The 19802-nt window shown below is 44.4% G+C and overlaps 1 protein-coding gene across 1 annotated transcript in view; it reads right to left on the bottom strand.

Annotated features, from left to right (window-relative positions):
- The window catches only part of sema4gb (sema domain, immunoglobulin domain (Ig), transmembrane domain (TM) and short cytoplasmic domain, (semaphorin) 4Gb), a gene marked incomplete at both ends in the record, with an annotated part of 75418 nt that overhangs the window by 27085 nt on the left and 28531 nt on the right, over positions 1 to 19802 (bottom strand). Inside the window, 6 exons of the mRNA XM_084078413.1 lie at positions 5130 to 5284; positions 6357 to 6470; positions 7256 to 7349; positions 10586 to 10684; positions 12471 to 12533; positions 16453 to 16601. Of these exons, the coding sequence (XP_083934539.1) occupies positions 5130 to 5284; positions 6357 to 6470; positions 7256 to 7349; positions 10586 to 10684; positions 12471 to 12533; positions 16453 to 16601 (674 nt within the window). The remainder of the gene's footprint in view (positions 1 to 5129; positions 5285 to 6356; positions 6471 to 7255; positions 7350 to 10585; positions 10685 to 12470; positions 12534 to 16452; positions 16602 to 19802) is intronic.

The raw sequence follows: 19802 nt of genomic DNA, 5'->3' as shown, positions 1-19802 counted from the left end.
AAGCACCATTTAACAAAGGTACTATAGCACCTTTGTTAAATGGTGCAATATAGAACCTTAGTGTGTAAATAACCACTATAGAACTATAGCACCTCCTCAACCACCCAGCGGTCCACTGAAGAAGCGCCGAGTAAACACAACATGTTTGTGTTCATGCAGGGACGTCAGGTTGTGCTTCAAACGTCTGTTTCCAGAGTGACAGCTCCCCTCAAAGAGAAGTTTATTTACAGCCTCCTACTATCTGGGTCACGGATTGGAAGATAAGAGAGAGAAGAGGAGAAGTAGAGAGGAAGCTAAAAACTAAAAACAGGTCGCTCAGAGGCTGCAGGGGTAACCGGAAGACTCGCCCCAAAACACGCTCGCCCCCTTTTTTTCCCCCCGGACCAGCGGCTCTTGTATTTTATTTTACTGAGGATAGGGTTAGAAATAAGTTTTGAGTTAGGCATTGTTTGACTGAGGTTAAAGAGATTCACCCCCAAAATGACTTTCTTTCCTATCGATTAGTCACCACATGGAGACTAGAATTCATGGATATTTTTTTTGTTTTTGTCTCATTCCTAAGCCAATAATTTGCGGACCGGTAGGCAGCGGTTCCGGTAGGAGACAAAAAGGAGATTCTTTGTGTCTCCTACCGGAACCGCTGCCGGTCATCAAATTATTGGCAAATTATTATAAGAACTAAAAAATATCCATGAATTCAAGTCTCCATGGGGTGAATAATCGATAGGGCAAAAAATGGGGGCGAGTGTGTTTTGGGGGCGAGCGTTCCGGTCACCACCATAAATAATACATTTTAGGAAAGAAGCCGTAAGCCATATAAAATCTGCCCTCGTGCCACGATTGGCCCCCACCGGGCCGGACTCTGGACATGTCTGACCTGATGGTGTCAACATGGGGGTGTCTGTCTGTCTGTCTGTCTGTCTGTCTGTCTGTCAGCCACATGGCTTTAGGGAGCCGTGCTCCACATTGAATGTTCATGTGCCGCTGTCAGTGTTGCCTTGTCTGCTTATCATAAGCAAATTTTGTTTTTCTGTAAATTCGCTACTAAATATTGGTAGTTGCAGGTTTTTTTGGGGCTTGTGTAGTGTAGTTTCTTATTCTGGGCTTTCTTCCTAATGTTGTTTAAACCAGTGGTTCTCAAACATTTTCATGTCAAGGACCCCCAAATTATATGTATTTGTCCACAGACCCCCCCCCCCCACACCCCATCTGAAAATGATTTTGTGACAGGGGCCCCCGTACCAGATTTGTGTTAAAATGTTTCAGAAATATTCCACATTCTTTTGAAAATAGCAAATCTACAAGCTCTGCGATGCGTGAGATTATAGATCGGCTATTTTCAAATAGCCGCTGTAAGTATAGGTTTAAAGTGTTCATGTGGCCACTTCTTTTGGGGCTCGTTTTCATAGACCTGGTTGCTTATTTTTTTTCTCTCAAAATCTGGCAACACCGCTGTGGCCCAGTTGTGACTGAAACCATCACTTCCCACTGTGACAAACGGCAGTGATGGAAAGTAACTAAGTACATTTACTCAAGTACTGTTCTTAAGTACCATTTTGATGTCCCCCCCCCCCCCCCCCCCCACACACACACACACCTCCTCTGGATCCTCATGAAGTGTTTCCAGGGGACACTGAGAGAGAGAGAGAGAGAGAGAGAGAGAGAGCGAGAGAGCGAGAGAGCGAGAGAGAGAGAGAGAGAGAGAGAGCGAGGGAGGGGGGGGGGGGGTGTCTAAGGCGACTGGAACAGACTCGGGGGAGTTGGGTGTTCGTTCTAATCTAGTCTGCCTGGCAACAGTGGTATGATGGAGGAACCAGCATGAGGGCAGGGGGTGAAAGCGGGTTGGAACGGTGTGGCGTTCCGTTAAAAGATTCAATGCCGGTACGGCCGGCACCGGGAAGACGAGGGGAAAGCAAGTAGCTGCGACAAACGCATGTCCAACAACAAAACACACGTCTCTCTAGTTCGTCCTTCTATATATTATATCAAGTGCTTTGTGTGCTTGTCATTTCAAAACAGTTTAATTTGTCATTTCAAAGACAAGTAGCCTAATTGTTGAGTTTTAAATTGATATTGACGTGTCAACATTAACACGTCATTCTGTGCATTCTTGTGAGCTTGTAGATCGGCTGTTTTCAAATAGCCTATGTATAAAATAGGGCTAAAGTTGTTAATGTGTGTTTTATGATATAATAATTTATATCTGCAAAGTAACTAAAGTTTTCGAATAATTGTACTGGAGTAAAAGTGCAATATTTGCCTCTGAGATGTAGTGAAGTAGAAGTTAAAGTATTGAAAATTGGAATTACTCCAGTAAAGTAAAAAATCAAAAAATTCTACTGAGGTACAGTACTTGAGTAAATGTACTTAGTTACTTTACACCGCTGCGTGCGTGTACGAAACACATTGGAGGAGAGATGGGAGAGCATCAGCAGGGAGCCGTTGGAGGCACAACGGCGTGCATATCTGACTCATCTGAGACACCTTGACTTTTATACAGACGTCCATTCAGCTCTGTGTGAATACCTCCGCTTACGACTCAAAGACGGAACGACAACGACAACAATGTTGCTTCATTTGTAGAAAGCTTTCGCTGAAAATAGCAGATGGACAAGCTGTTGTCGATCTGCTTTTTTCCAGCGAAAGCTTTCCCCACAATACGGCTGCTAGTGTTTAAAGTGGTTGACATCTGACCCCCAGGTCTCTTCCGTTCAAAATATATTCGATTCGTTCAAAATATATTCGAACACTATTTTCAAAACGTTGTTCAATTTCCATCAACAGAAACCTCCTATCTCCCATGTTCTAACCTTTTGTGTTTTTTTGAGTGGTGCCGAAGGCAACCACTCCTATACTGTACATGACTTTGTCCGTGTGTCCGTATGTATGTATGTATGTATGTATGTATGTATGTCTGTCCACAAACATTGATGACAACATCAATACGGGGGTCAATATGGGGCTCATCAAAGGCACCACTCACTTCACACAGGGTGTGATTTTTTTGTAAAAGAACGCCCTACTACTTGATCATACAACAGCGTCACACGAAAGCATCAAAAGTAGCAGATCTACAAGCTCGAAACGCGACGCGTTTCGAGCTTGTAGATCTGCTACTTTTGAATTTGAATCGTGAAAAGTAACAGTTTTGAACATATGAGGTTTCCGTCCCGACAGAGACGTATCCGCTAAGCAGCTAGCTAGATATGCTTCCACCAATTTGGTTTCCAGTAGGACTTATTATAGGCGACCGCAAAGGCGAAGCGGGAAAGCTTTATTTTCCGCACATTTTCGGTGGGTTCCGACGTACAGTAGAGACTTTTAACTCATTCACAGACGACTTCTGACGAGTTTTTGTCCAAACGCCCACACTGGGGGGGCGCTGATCCGCAGCCTGTGAATGATCCAGGCCCCACCGAAGAAGAGTACATCACAACAAATAAAATATATTTTTTCTGCTTGTTTTTCAAAAAACAAGCCACATTCAAACGGCCATAGCTCTAGAATGGAGGATCCTGCCCATAGGCGGCGGGTGAGCTTGACAATTGGGAAGGCTGGGGCGCCGAAATCCGTGCACGCGCGCGAAGGTTCTGGGCGGATTTTGTTAGTTTCTTTTTGGGTTTTGGTTACTTTATTTCGGTTACAGGGTTAGGGTTAGGTTATTTAATTCTTATTTTTGCCTGATTTTACTGAGTTATTATCAAAGAATAAACTAAATAATGCTGCGCATATATATTATATATAATTTGCACAATTCCCAGAATTTCCCAGCATAACATTTGGGAAGGCTTAGCCTATACCCTAGCCTTCATTACCCGCCGCCTATGATCCTGCCCGGACATCCCCCCCCCCCCCCCCCCTCTCTACTATGACACCCCTGTGCGTGTAATGAGCCGATCTCCGTGAGGACGTGAGGTCGCGGAGAACATTCCATGATTTTTCCAAGGTACGGTAAAACGCAGTTTTCGCTGGCTGGCAAGGGGACGGTACAGACGGATGAATAAATGAATTAATTCCTGGCAGTCAAAGAGTTAAAAACACATGTGTCTCTAGGGACTGGTTTTGTACCCGACTAAGCATCTTTTCCTTAACCTTGTGAAGGCAGCGTCGGTCTAAAACCTGCTGATGTTTCACCGCCGCATAAAATTCTCCGACCTTGTAGAGACGCAATAAGAGCGTTTGTTTGACGTCACATTTCTATCGGCAGAAAAACACATTGAGACCCTTGTGGCGTGTTGGTGTTTGTTATGTTTGACATCAGTAATGAGTCAGTCTGTGTGTCCTTGCAGGCGCTACAAATCCATTATTAATCATGCAGATTTAGACCTCAATCTTGCAAACACATTAAAGTTTGATTTATACTTTGTCATTGCGACTGTGTCACTGTGTGGAAAACAGCCGATGTACAAGGTCACAACGCGCCGTTTTGTGACCTTGTATGTTGGCTGTTTTCGGTAGAATAAATAACTACACGTTACACGTCACTCCCGGGCTTGTGACGTGGTGACGAGTTGAGCAGAATCTACGGTCGCGTCAATAGCAGATGTACAAGCTCACAACGCAACACGCTGAGAGCTTCTGTTTTCGAATGAACTTCTAATCAAATCTAAATCAAATTGAGAAGAATTGATTTAGCAGTTTCTGACAAAATTATGGGCCAAAAAATTGGTAATCGGTGGGTCTAGGAGTCTCCAAAACCGCGATCAACATCGGACCCTGAAACATCGGTCGAGCTCTAGACAGATGTTTCCCAGCTCATCACCATAGTACCACCTGGGTGTGAGAACGCGTTCCGGTCCTTGATTCTGATGGGCACCGAGTGCCGTGCTATGAGATTGTAGATCTGCTGTTTTTGAAAAATCATGAAAATGTGTGCACATCTTTGAATATATATTTATATCTTTAAGCGAACATTTGTAACTCAAATCTTTGCTTCTGGGGGTCCCTGGAACAAAACATTTTGAGTTTTCTAAATCCTAACAGTATGTTGTTGCTATATCAGTGGTGCTCCAACTTTTCCATGTCAAGCTCGCGCTATGAGCTTGTATATCTGCTATTTTTGAATAGCCAAAGAAATCTAAAATGGCACGGATGCGTTCCTGGTCTTAAAAAACAAACATATGGCTGACCTTGCAGACGCGAGCCACCCTGGCCACCCTGGTCTGGCTGGGGTAGGCCGTCTGCTCCTGGCTCTTCTCTGTGAAGAACAAGTAGATTTTGTCGTCGTCTCCCACGGAGCTGTTGAAGCTCTCCTTCATCAGCACCGAGCCCACGAAGTCTGCCTCTGTACACACACACACACACACACACACACACACACACACACACACACACACACACATTAGGGATGGGTCAGAATAATTGAGTATTCTAACCATCATTTTTAGGATCGAAATTGAATATTAAAAAAGTATTATTCATTTTAATATTATTTTATTTCTAAATTCTGTTGCAAAGGCTATATTGTCATCCAAACCCTGCCCAAAGTAACAACATTTTAGAGGACACCTAGTATGGGTGTAATATGTATTTATTCTCTATTTGGAGTTTACAGGAAGTAATTAAAAAACACATTTTAGGGACTTTTGATATTAAAAAAAATACACAATAAAATATTTTTAAATTTGTTTTTGGCATCTATTGTTATGCCCTCATTATGACCGTGGATATGCTCTAAAAGAGTGAAAAACATATTTTTCACAATGTAATAGATGCACATGCTACTGTCTTTGTTTATTTCTGAAAACCAGTGGCCAATGCAATGCTGTTATTGTAACTGCATAAACGCACGCACACACACACACACACACAAACACGCACGCACACACACACACACACACACACACCCACACACACACACACACACGCAGACCAGATCAGCAGCCCATAAATGGTTTCCTCGGTAGACAGATGCTAGACGCTGCTTTTAAGAATAATTGAAAGGACAAAACTAAGCCAATCTGTACAGTGTGTGGGTGCACTTTATTTTTTTCACTGTGTAATTGGATTTCGAGGTTTGTGCGGCTCCGAAGGGATGTGTGTGTGTGTGTGTGTGTGTGTGTGTGTGTGTGTGTGTGTGTGTGTGTGTGTGTGTGTGTGTGTGTGTGTGTGTGTGTGTGTGTGTGTGTGTGTGTGTGTGTGTGTGTGTGTGTGTGTGTGTGTGTGTGTGTGTGGTGCTGTAAAGTAACTAAGTACATTTACTCAAGTACTGTACTTATGTACACATTTGAGGATTTTTTACTTTACTAGAGTATTTCCCATTTTCAATACTTTTACTTCTACTCCACCACATCTCAGTGGTAAATATTGTACTTTTACTCCACTACAATTATTTGACAGCTTTAGACTGTACCTACCCAGCAGCCACCTGGTGGGGGCTTCCTCCGTCCTCAGGGTGGGGAAGGGGAAGTTTCTCCTCACGTCTGGAGAGCTGCGGAACTCATACTGAGAGGCTGTAAACATCTCACCATCTAGATGGAGAGACACACAGACAGACAGACAGACAGACAGACAGACAGACAGACAGACAGACAGACAGACAGACATATATATATATATATAATGTATACAATTCTTTAGATTCTTTATTAATTTGTGTTTCTTTTTTTTATGTTTTGAAAAACAGAATTTGTTGTAATAACAAATATGTACCCGCGACCCATAAAGCAAATGTGGAGCAAATATCATAAACGAAAATAGACGACCTGCAAGATCATCCGCGACACGCTGTGAGCTTGTAGATCGGCAATTTTCGGGCACGCTACGGAGCATAAATTAGCCTTAAATAGTCCCGTAACTATATGGGATGGATAAAGGAATTTTTTATTCTACATTTGTATCTAGAGCAGTGGTCTTCAACGTTTTCAGGCCAAGGACCCCCTAGCTGAGAGAAAGATGAAGCAGAGACCCCCTCTATATTGTATGATATTGTGTTTCAGATTTAACATTTTTTGTTTACGTGGTCTGCTCTTTTTTCCCTCTACACCTATAGCCTCTTTGCCAAAAGTAGCCGATCTACAAGCCCCCAACGCCTCTCAGTACGAGGCGTTGTGGGCTTGTAGATCTGCTATTTTGGGATGCAAGGGTTCAAGTGGTTAAGGCAAAATAAAAAATCATAGCACACAAAGATTTGGCGGACCCCCTGTAGTAACTCTGAGGACCCCCTAGGGGTCCCGGACCCCCTGTTGAAGACCCCTGATCTAGAGAATGGTTGCTTTGAACACGACAGTGAAGACCGGGGGAGAAGGTTTCTTACCCACGAGCAGACCGGTGTAGCCCTTAGCGGGGTCGTACGGACATCGGTCTCGTCCCTCCTCGAAGCCGGAGGAGAATGTGAAGCGCTCTGCGTCCTGAGAGGAGGAGACAAAGATCAATTCCATTCATCTCAGCACAGCACAGTGTTCTATAATAACTCTGTAAACTACTCTGTGTGTCAGTCGGTTCAATTTAAATCGCCCTGAATGTCTCCGCCAGGCCAAAGAAGGTGTGGCCGAGTATGTTTTTTTGCACCCTGTCCGTCCGTGTGTCCGTCCGTCCGTCAGACTGTCTGTCTGTCTGTGAGCAGCTAATCTCCGGGGGGCAACATTACACCATTACCATTACACATTTTGCTGCTGTCGGGCAGAAACCTTGTATCCCCATGTTTAAACGTGTTTTTCTGTAGATAAATGAATACGCTATACTTGCAAACCGTAGTGAAAATAGCAGCTCTACAAGCTCACGACGCATCACGTAGCTGTGCGTTGTGAGCTTGAAGATGGATTTACTATTTTAGCTATTGCTAACATTTTGAAAGTGTTTTTGAAGTGTGTGTGTGTGTGTGTGTGTGTGTGTGTGTGTGTGTGTGTGTGTGTGTGTGTGTGTGTGTGTGTGTGTGTGTGTGTGTGTGTGTGTGTGTGTGTGTTTTCATAAATATCGAAGAGCTTGTGAGTAAATATTGACTACATTGAATCCGTTGGAACACAATCATGGTTCTGTTATCCATTTCCTGAGAAGTAACGGTTCAGGACATACGAGGTTTCCACTGGCCGTCTGAAATGACATGCTGTCACAGTCAACTCAAGGGCACTCGTTTTTTTGTTTGTTTGTTTGTTTTTTAGCGGTGCCAGCCGCTCTACTCTTGACTATGTCCGTCCGTATGTCCGTTTGAGCCCGGATGTCCGTTTGAGCACGGGCTTTAAACAGCTATAACTCCAGTTCGCAGCATGCCAGCAAGTCCAAATTTGGTATGTGGACTTACACCACCAATTGGGACGAGCATTGATTGCTGAAGCCCCGCCCCGCCCTATTATAGCGCCACCAGGAGGCCACCGTATGTCCGTTTGTCCGTTTGAGCCCGGATGTCCGTTTGAGCACGGGCTTTAAACAGCTATAACTCCAGTTGGCAGCATGCCAGCAAGTCCAAATTTGGTATGTGGACTTACACCACCAATTGGGACGAGCATTGATTGCTGAAGCCCCGCCCCGCCCTATTATAGCGCCACCAGGAGGCCACTGGCTTTAAACAGCGCTTTACACAGCTATAACTCCAGTTCGCAGCATGCCAGCAAGTCCCAATTTGGTATGTGGACTTAGACCACCAATAGGGACGAGCATTGATTGCTGAAGCCCCGCCCCGCCCTATTATAGCGCCACCAGGAGGCCACTGGCTTTAAACAGCTATAACTCCAGCTTGCAGCATATGCCACCAAGTCCAACTAATACCACCAATAGGGACCAACTGTAATTACATAAGCCCCGCCCCCTCTGTCTTCCCATTGGCTGGGCTTTAAACAGCCATAACTCCAGTTCACAGCATGCTACTGAGTACAAATTTGGTACGTGGACTCAGACCACCAATAGGGACGAACTGAAATGTAGTAAGCCCCGCCCCCTCTGTCTTCCTATTGGCTGGGCTTTAAACAGCCATAAGTCCACTTTGCAGCATGCTACCAAATACACATTTACCACGTGAACTTAGACCACCAATAGGGACAAGCTGTAATTGCTGAAGCCCCGCCCCCTCTGTATTGTCATTGGCTGGGCTACAAACAGCCATAACTCCAGTTTGCAGCATGCCACCAAGTCCAAATTTGGTATGTGGACTTACACCACCAATAGGGACGAGCATTAATTGCTGAAGCCCCGCCCCGCCCTATTATAGCGCCACCAGGAGCCCACTCATCAAAGGCACCGCTTCCTTCACACAGGGTGGGTTTTTAGCGGTGCCAGCCGCTCTACTCTTGACTATGTCCGTCCGTATGTCCGTTTGTCCGTTTGTCCGTTTGTCCGTTTGTCCGTTATGTCCGTTTGAGCACGGGCTTTAAACAGCTATAACTCCAGTTCGCAGCATGCCAGCAAGTCCAAATTTGGTATGTGGACTTACACCACCAATTGGGACGAGCATTGATTGCTGAAGCCCCGCCCCGCCCTATTATAGCGCCACCAGGAGGCCACTGGCTTTAAACAGCGCTTTACACAGCTATAACTCCAGTTCGCAGCATGCCAGCAAGTCCCAATTTGGTATGTGGACTTACACCACCAATAGGGACGAGCATTAATTGCTGAAGCCCCGCCCCGCCCTATTATAGCGCCACCAGGAGGCCACTCATCAAAGGCACCGCTTCCTTCACACAGGGTGGGATTTTTTTTTAAGCCAGAGTGCAAACACAAAGTGTCCCGGTGGTTCCACCTTATGATTGGTTGAAGTGTAATGATTTCTACAGAGCCAGCAGTTCCTGGAAGGGCAAACAGAAGAGCTTCTTACTATGTAAGCACACAGACCAGAACAAGTTCTTACTAATAAAGCACACCAGTGTTGATTTTGTCGCCTAAAACTATGATGAAAAATCATAGTTTCATAATGTTCGTCGACTGCCTTTTTTCACTGACGAAAACAAAACAAAAAAAAACTAAGCTATGGTGACTAAAACTAAGACTAAATATATTGACAATTTCGTCAACAAATACAAACTAGACTAAGATGTTATTGAGGGATCTAGTGGAGAAGAGATCCAGTAGAACTAAAAGACAAGTCATTATATGTTCGGTTGCGCTCGGGTGTTGTGCTCTGAAAATAGCCGATCTACAAGCTCACAACGCGACGCGCTGCGGCGCGTTGTGAGCTTGTAGATTGGCTATTTTCAGCATGCAACCAAGTGTAAAATCAGCCATTACGACGCCATCAAGGCACAAATAAAAATGTAGTCGACTATAATCTTATGATATTTAGTCGACTAAAACTAGACTAACAGTAAAACATTTCAGATGACTAAAATATCACTAAAACTAAATAAAAATTTGCTGTCAAAATCAATACTGTATGTCAGAGCAGGGGCGCCCGAACGTAATATGAGGTGGGGGGACACATCTGGGACACATGCACGCGCGCGAAGCCACGGGCGCGTGCGCGCGCGGTGGTCGCGAGGTGCGGGGGACTAGACTGATTTTATTATTTATAAAAAATAATTTAAAAAAAACTTTTTTTTTTTTTTGGCTGGACTGAAAAGTGGGGGGACAAAGTGTCCTTTAATTAAACAGGCTCCGGCGCCACTGTGTCAGAGGCTCTTACTATGAAAGCACACAACAGACCAGAAGAGGCTCTTACTATGAAAGCACACAGAGGCCTGAAGGCATGCGTTCCACACACGTACAGGGTCGTCTCGTTGTAGCGCTGCAGGAAACGGATGTGGTTGTAGCACTCTGTCTGCAAGGAACACAAATAAGAAACTACACATTAATAATCATAGTCACCCGATTTATGATTTTGCCGTTTTGGTGCTCGCCCCCTAACCCTAACCTGCGTTTTAATGTAGGCTACATTTCAAGTTGTGCAATTTGATTATTGGCGGATGATAACAACAAGGAATTAATAATCACACTTTGAAGATTACAGAGAGAGAGAGAGAGTTTGTATGACATAAATCACTTCAGGATTACGTGCGGTATAAGACCGGGGTATCATGCATCCTGCGCAGTGCGCACGTTACAAAGCATTGTAACCGTCCGACCGACGCATTCCCAGTGGGTGCTCCACAGGATCCACAGGAATAGCCGATCTGCAAGCTCACGATGCGTCCCGATGTGACACATTGTGAACTTGTAGATCTGCTATTTTCAGATGATTTTTATACATTTGAAAACTTGTGAAATGGGACATTCTGCATAATGAGTACTTTCTACTTTTGGTACTTTTTGATGCCAATACTTTTGTACTTTTACTCAAGTAAATTTTTAATTCCGGACTTTTACTTGTAGAGTATTTCTACATGCAGTATCAATACTTTTACTGAAGTAAACAAATGTAGTACTTTTTTCCACCACTGCCTGCAAATTTTATTAACCACCCTCAGTCCACCTCTGAGACACAGTGTGTATAGACAGAAATGGTACCATCCCGCATAGTAACCATTAGCGAGGACCCATTATATGGAGATATTAAAAAAAGGTGAAATGTCCCATTAAGCAGGAGGAACATAAGCCCATTAATTCACTGCCTCCACCGTATATACCAGGGGCCATTATGTTTTATCATTCAACATATGGGGATATTTTCGTCTCCTGCAATATTACCCTTCAATCTACCTGCAGTTTTTTGTTGTTGTATCCACAGGATGATAGTAAAAGTTGGACAGAAAGCATCAGGTCATCAAGATCCTATACGCTGCATAAGGCAAGTAATTATCTTTACCATCGTCTCAGGGTCATGCTGTGTTGTGTTGACATATTGGACAATAATTACTCCCTTTATGTTGGAGCCCTCCCTCTGAGCTGGAATACAATAAAACAGCTGGTTTGTACTGCGTGTGTGTGTGTGTGTGTATGTGTTTGTACTGTGTGTGTGTGTGTGTGTGTGTGTGTGTGTGTGTGTGTGTGTGTGTGTGTGTGTGTGTGTGTGTGTGTGTGTGTGTATGTGTGTATGTGTGTGTGTGTGTGTGTGTGTGTGTGTGTGTGTGTGTGTGTGCGTGCGTGCGTGCGTGCGTGCGTGCGTGCGTGCGTGCGTGCGTGCGTGTGCGTGCGTGCGTGCTGCCAAATTCTGCCAGAGAAATAAGCAACCAGGTCTAAGAAACCAAGCCCAAAAGAAGCGACTATTAGGCCGCATGACCATGTTAAACATCGGCATCGGCTATTTGAAAATAGCACATCTACAAGCTCATAACGTGTCACGTTGTGAGCTTGTAGATCTGCTATTTTCTTGAAAAAATAAAAATTTTCGGAACATTTTAACAACACAAATCTGCTACGGGGTCCCTGGCACAAAATATTTTCAAATGGGGGTTATGCGGACAAATACATATTCATTGGGGGGTCCTTCACGTTAAATAGTTTGTAGACCCACTGGGTTTAAACAACATCAGCAAGCAAGCCCAAATTAAGCAACTATACACAGGGTGGGTGGGTGTGTGTGTGTGTGTGTGTGTGTGTGTGTGTGTGTGTGTGTGTGTGTGTGTGTCTGTGCGTGTGTCTGTGCGTGCATGCGTGCAGTGTTGTACCTGATTGTCTTTGCCCTTGTTGAGACATTGTCTCTTCTGTTCAGAAGATGCTTCCCACTCGATCTGCAAACGAAGGGTTAATAGTAGTAATGAACATTCAGACAGACACAATGGGAGAGAGAGAGAGAGAGGTAGAGAGAGGTAGGGAGACAGAGGGGGTAGTAGTAGGCCATTAGATTACACACTAGGGCTTCCAACGGCACGTGGCAAAAGAACTGTACGTTACGTACCCCACACCGCTAACGTTATTAATCAAGTCCCCACGATCCATTTGTACACTCTCAAAGTTACACACCCGTAAGGGGCCATTTGGAACTCCCTATATGAACCATTGAGGGTCCCTGGACCACACTTTGAGACCCACTGGTGTAGCAGAGTGCTTCCAGTCATAGACATATAAAGGTATAGACGCCTCCTTCGGCTCTGAAGCGTTCGTATCTCGGGCGCGCTTCCTTGTTGCGCAGGGCTATCCTTCCACTTCCTTCCGCTTCAGCAGGGAAAGCTGGAAACTTCCGTGTGCGTCACAGAAGGGGGCGTTCGGTAGGCCAATCAGAGGCAGGTGGGGCGGGTCTTTTCTTAAGAGGCAGCCGCGCAGCAACTATAGTCAGTTAGACACGCTGTGATTGGCCAGTAGTCAACGCGATGTGATTGGTCAGTAGTCAAACAGCCCTGCGGAAGAGCCTTGTATTGAGATACCAGTCGCTACAATGAACTGCAGAGGCCAATGAGGTATCTAGGTTTCTATATCTATGCTTCCAGTGAGCCAACATGCACAATATATCAGCACCCTGACTCTGTTTGACCAAGGTGGAACAGAGCCTTCATTAGTGTCATCGGTAACACCTGTGAAGGAAGGAAGAGGCCCCACTTTCTTTCCAATATGGCCGCTGTGCATAGAGCCCAGTTTGTTTGTTTACACATTATCTTTTCTATTAATATGTTGTTTTCATGCTAATGTGTATTGTCAGACATTTAACCACTTAAACCCTCAATACTTCAAACGTGACCTTTGACTCTGTACTTGGTCTGCTCTTTTCCCCTCTATACCATGCCAAAAATAGGAGATCTACAAGCTCACAACGCCTCCGTCGCCTCGCAGCGCGAGGCGTTGAGAGCTTGTAGATCTGCTATTTTAGGCTAAAGTTCTACTAGGGATGCTATAGGTTCAAGTGGTTAATGTAAAACGGAAAAAGATAATCCTATCACACAAAGTTTTGGTGGTCCCTGAAGTAGCTAACTCTGAGGACCCCCTGTTGAAGACCCCTGATTCTATTCAATTATCAGTGAATAAACGGCTATAGTGTCAATTCAGCCATTATGCTCAGAAGTGGAGGAACACGTTGGAGGATTTTACATTTTGCTCCAGTATCTGCTTTAACCCATTAAGACCGGGAAATTCATCTGTCATTTTAAGATTTCTTTGGCTTTTCAAAAATAGCAGATATACAAGCTCATGGTGAGGCACAGAGTGCAGCGCTATGAGCTTGTAGATCTGCTTTATTAATTTTTTTATCATGGAATGACAACTCAAAATCTTTGCTTCTGGGGGATTCTACAAGTGTCTTCTAAATCCTAACGTTGTTTAGAGAAAACTTATATTGCTATATCTAGTGGTGCTCAAACTGTTCCATGTCAAAATGATATGTATTTGGCCACGGACCCCCATCTCAAAATGTGTAGTTCCAGGGACCCCCCCAGAAGCAAAAATGTTTAAGTAAATGTTCGCTTTAAAAATGAATGTATATTCAAAGATTTGCAAACATTTTCACGGTTTCTCTAAAATAGAAGATCTGCAAGCTCATAGTGCGGCATGCTATGAGCTTGTAGATCTGCTATTTTTGAATAGCCCAAAGTGTAAAATAATGGTTGACGTGGTTACACACAGATGCGTTCCCGGTTTGAATTGGTTAACCCATTAACCTGGAACTGTGTCATTTTTAGATTTGAGCTAAAAAGCATTATTTTACACTTTGGGCTATTAAAAAATAGCAGATCTACAAGCTCATAGCGCGGCACCGAGTGCCGCGCTACGAGCTTGTAGATCTGCTATTTTTGAAAAATCGTGAAAATGTGTGCAAATATTTGAAAACATATATTTTTAAAGCGAACATTTTTAACTCAAAACGTTGCTTCTGGGGGTCCCTGGAACAAAATATTTTGATGGGGGTCCGCGGCAAAATACATATAATTTTGGGGGTCCTTGACATGAAAAAGATTGAGAACCACTGATATAGAAACATAGGTTTTTCAGAATACTGTTGAGATTTAGGAGACATGTAGAATCGGCTTCGGGTCTCAATGAGTTAAGGTGTATTATTAGCTTGGCCTCCTTAACACGGTCTTGTGTGTAAGAGCAGAGAGCAGCGTGTGGAACGAGGCCTCACTAAGATAACGCTTCTGTGACCAAACTGAAAAAAAAACAGGTTCTTGGAAACCGATTCAGGCTGAAAAACAATAGCAAGACCTGGAACGCATCTGTGTCATTTTAGATTTCTTTGGGCTATTCAAAAATAGCAGATCTACAAGCTCGTAGCGCGGCACATCTGCTATTTTTGAAAAATCGTGAACATTTTGCAAATATTTTAATATATATAAATTATATATACTAGACCATACCCGGTCGGCGCAGCGCATCCGTGGGGGGATATGCGCACATGATCTGGCAACCCGGGAGGCAGTTCGTCCCATAGCTGGGCAGCCGCAGCTATGGGACGACATTCTTTGACACAAAAACGCTAATAAGAAGCTGAGATTTGATGAAATTGAAAAACGGGCTTCACAGTTAAGTTCAGATGGTAATGGTGAATGGCTGTGTGCAAAATCAGAGCAATTGGTCCAGCCAGTGGGGAGAACCGGGTAGCTTCACCACCACCACTACAAACGCACGCACAGAGGTTACTAGAATTATAGTAGGATATATTTTAAAGCGAACATTTGTAACTCACATTTTTGCTTCTGGGGGGTCCCTGGAACAAAACAAAAAGAAGATGGGGGTCCGCGGCCAAATTACATATCATTTTGGCGGTCCTTGACAAAGTTTGAGAACCACTGATGTAGCAACATACGTTTTTTTCAAAGAACTGTTAGGATTTAGAAGACATTTGTAGAATCCGCCTCAGGTCTTAATGGGCTAAAGGGATAGTTCACCCCCAAAATGACTTGTTTTTCTATGGATTAGTCACTCCATGGAGACTTGAATTCATGGATATTCTTTAGTTTTTGTCTCATTCCTAAGACAATAATTTGATGACCGGCAGCGGTTCCGGCAGGAGACACAAACAGTCTCCTTTGTGTCTCCTACCAGAACCGCTGCCTACCGGTCCGCTGGTCATCAAATTATTAGCTTAGGAATGAGACAAAAACAAATAAATATCCATGTATTCAAGGCCTCATGGGGTGTGTAATTGATAGAAAATAAGACTTTTTTCGGGTGAACTACTCCTTTAATATTAGAAACTTTGTCAACGTCTTTTTTGTTTTGTTTGTCGTTTGATGTCCGGAGACATTACATTAAAGCATGGCTAAATTGCAGGATATTAGGATATTACGAAGATGTGTCGCTCGCTTCGCCTTGTTTGCGTCGCTCGATGCAACAGAATAAAAATCAACTTTATTGTCACATCGCAGGTTTACAGGAGTAAAACAGTGGGTGACATTTGTTTTTGTGCCAGCTCCATCGTTTTTGTTATTTCCATAAGAGAAAGGGAAGAAGAAGAAGCAAGGGGGAAGAGAAGAAGAAGAGAGAAGCAAGGGGGAAGAGAGATCAATAAAAAACTAAACAAATGATCTACATATTTACATGCAACGATGTTGTGGAAATAACACAGAAGCTTCCGTCACCCTCCATAGCGCTTTGTATTGAGAGGGTACAAATGGAACCAAATGCACTTGTAACTGTAAGAGTGGGCAAATGGAACCAAATGGGTCCATTTGAGTCCATTTGCCCACTGAGATGGTAATATGTAAACATCGTGGTACTCACGGTGAAGTTAGCAGGTGTGGAGACGTTGGATGCGTCCAGGGCGTACAGAGCCCCCCTCCCCCCCACGTACAGAAGCCCATTGTCCTCCTCCAATAGCAGGGTGCTGTAGTTCCTACTGGACCCCCGGAACCTCTGGCTACCTAGCAGACCTGGACAGAACACACACACACTTTAACAATGTATTTATGTCCACATAAAGGAGAGCATACAAGTACACAAATATTAAAGGTACAGTTAGGGTTACATTCACAAAATCATGGCATGGTACTTTGCCAGCCTTTTTTGGGCATCCAGAGTTGTTGAAATCTTCTAACACACACACACACACACACACACACACACACACACACACACACACACACACACACACACACACACACACACACACACACACACACACACACACACACACACACACACACACACACACACACACACACACACACAAGCAAGCTTGCGCACGGGGCCACGCACATCTGTGACGTAAAACGCGTCACTTCTGTGACGCAGAACGTGTCACAGAAGCCCCAAATAGGCTACGCCCATCACACTTTCCAACCCAGAAGGAGGGGTGAATTCGCCTCATGCGCTGGGTGAGCAACTCAATGCAAGTGGATGGGAGGGGATATTCGGTGCCCTCTCTATTATGTTTAACTCTATGGTAGACACCCCCCTGCTTCTCTCCATGACTACAGGGGAACGGATTGAGTGTGACACCTAAAGGTACAGGGGAACAGATTGAGTGTGACACCTAAATGTACAAGGGAACAGATTGAGTGAGACACCTAAACGCACAGGGGAACAGATTGAGTGAGACACCTAAACGCACAGGGGAACAGATTGAGTGAGACACCTAAACGTACAGGGGAACAGATTGAGTGAGACACCTAAACGTACAGGGGAACAGATTGAGTGTGACACCTAAACGTACAGGGGAACAGATTGAGTGAGACACCTAAACGCACAGGGGAACAGATTGAGTGAGACACCTAAACGCACAGGGGAACAGATTGAGTGAGACACCTAAACGTACAGGGGAACAGATTGAGTGAGACACCTAAACGTACAGGGGAACAGATTGAGTGAGACACCTAAACGCACAGGGGAACAGATTGAGTGAGACACCTAAACGCACAGGGGAACAGATTGAGTGAGACACCTAAACGCACAGGGGAACAGATTGAGTGAGACACCTAAACGCACAGGGGTACAGATTGAGTGAGACACCTAAACGCACAGGGGAACAGATTGAGTGAGACACCTAAACGCACAGGGGAACAGATTGAGTGAGACAAGCTCACAGTGTTCCAGACCACAGCTAATGGATGAGGATCAGAGGTTCTCACTACACACAGAGATAAGAGGCGCAGGGCAAGCAGGAGGCCATTATGTATACATACCACCCATTACATCACAACAGCTGGTGGAGGAAGGGGGGGGGGGGGGGGGGGGAGAGAGAGAGAGAGAGAGAGAGAGAGAGAGAGAGAGAGACAGAGAGAGAGAGAGAGAGAGAGAGAGAGAGAAAAGAGGAGGCTGTGAGACAAATGAATGCTCTGGTCTATATTCTCTACTCAGAATATAGATGAGAGTTGACTCAAACTCCTCTCTGTGGATCATTCTGTTCATCCCTCTCTCCATGTGTGTGTGCGTGTGTGCGTGTGCGTGTGCGTGTGCGTGTGCGTGTGTGTGTGTGTGTGTGTGAGAGAGAGAGGAGGGAGGGGGGTATTAATACACACACGTTTGTAGAACTAATATACTAATATCAACATTATAGGACGGCAATGTTATCAAAGCCAATTATTATAGCCAGTTTTCAATGGTTCTTTGGACATTGTTGGCATTTTGTAACCTTAACACTAAAGCCTGAGTGATACTTAATTAACCTGTCATTGGCCAGACTGATCACATGGGTTGTCAAATCAGTCTGGCCAATGGCAGGCTGATGCTGAGGAGGAGAGGACAGAGGAGAAAGTGGTACAGTCCGCTGGGGCATTAAGGCCACTGTGGCCTCATGCAGCGCAGCATGCCATATTTTTTTAGGGGCACAAGGCCAAACTGAGGGGTAACGACGGCCATTCCCTCCCTGAGATCCCTGCCCTGCTAGACACTGGCAGAGCAGACTTCTGGCACATGAAATAATTATAAAGTGTCTTAAATCAGTGAGTCTGCAGATGTGAGGAGACAAATGAAACATAACTTTTGACTGTACTGGAACTGTGTCATTTTTAGATTTGAGCTAAAAAGCATTATTTTACACTTTGGGCTATTCAAAAATAGCAGATATACAAGCTCATAGCGCGGCACCGAGTGCCGCGCTATGAGCTTGTAGATCTGCTATTTTTGAAAAATCGTGAAAATGTGTGCAAATCTTTGAATATAAATACTTTTAAAGCGAACATTTTAACTCAAATCTTTGCTTCTGGGGGGTCCCTGGAACAAAATATTTCGAGATGGGGGTCCGCGGCCAAATACATATCATTTTGGGGGTCCTTGACATGAAAAAGCTTGAGAACCACTGATATAGAAACATACTGTTTTCAGAATACTGAGATTTAGGAGACATGTAGAATCGGCTTCAGGTCTCAATGGGTTAACAATCTCGTTAACCCGTTTAGACCTGAGGCCGGTTCTAAAAACGCCTTCTAAAAGTTTTCTGAAAAACGCCAAATATTCATTCAAAAACTAAAACAAATGTATGTTGCTCTTGTGAGGACCAGGAAGATTGTCCTTGTGTGGACATTTGGCCCTCACATGTTAAGTAATAAAAGCACATGCATGCACACGGGCGCGCACACACACACACACACTCCTGCTCACATGTGACAGCACACGGTATCCACATTTAGATCACATCAAGGCGGCGCTGCTACTACGCTGTCACACACACACACACACACACACACACACACACACACACACACACACACACACACACACACACACACACACACACACACACACACACACACACACACACACACACACACACACACACACAGAGAGAGAGACATGGCCTCCTTTTCTGATGTGTCACACCAGGCAGCAGCACAGCCACCTGCCCCAGTTTAGCGGGGCGCTCCGCTGTAGAGGCTGGGACACAGTGCATGGTGGAAAGTAATGTAATAAAAGTACTGATGTACTCGAGTACAATGTTGAGATTTTACTTTACTTGAGTATTTCAATGTTTTCCGGGGTCAGAGAAGAGATGAGATGCGCTGTACTTTAACTCATTAAGACGTGAGGCTGATTCTACGGATGTCTTCTAAATCTCAACAGTTTTCTGAAAAACGTATGTTTCTATATCAGTGGTGCTCAATCTTTTTCATGTTTCAAGGACCCCCAAAATGATA

Source organism: Gymnoscopelus microlampas (genome assembly GCF_963454915.1).
Source record: "Gymnoscopelus microlampas genome assembly, chromosome: 14".
NCBI lineage: Eukaryota > Metazoa > Chordata > Actinopteri > Myctophiformes > Myctophidae > Gymnoscopelus > Gymnoscopelus microlampas.
This window is presented reverse-complemented; position numbering and strand designations above follow the sequence as displayed.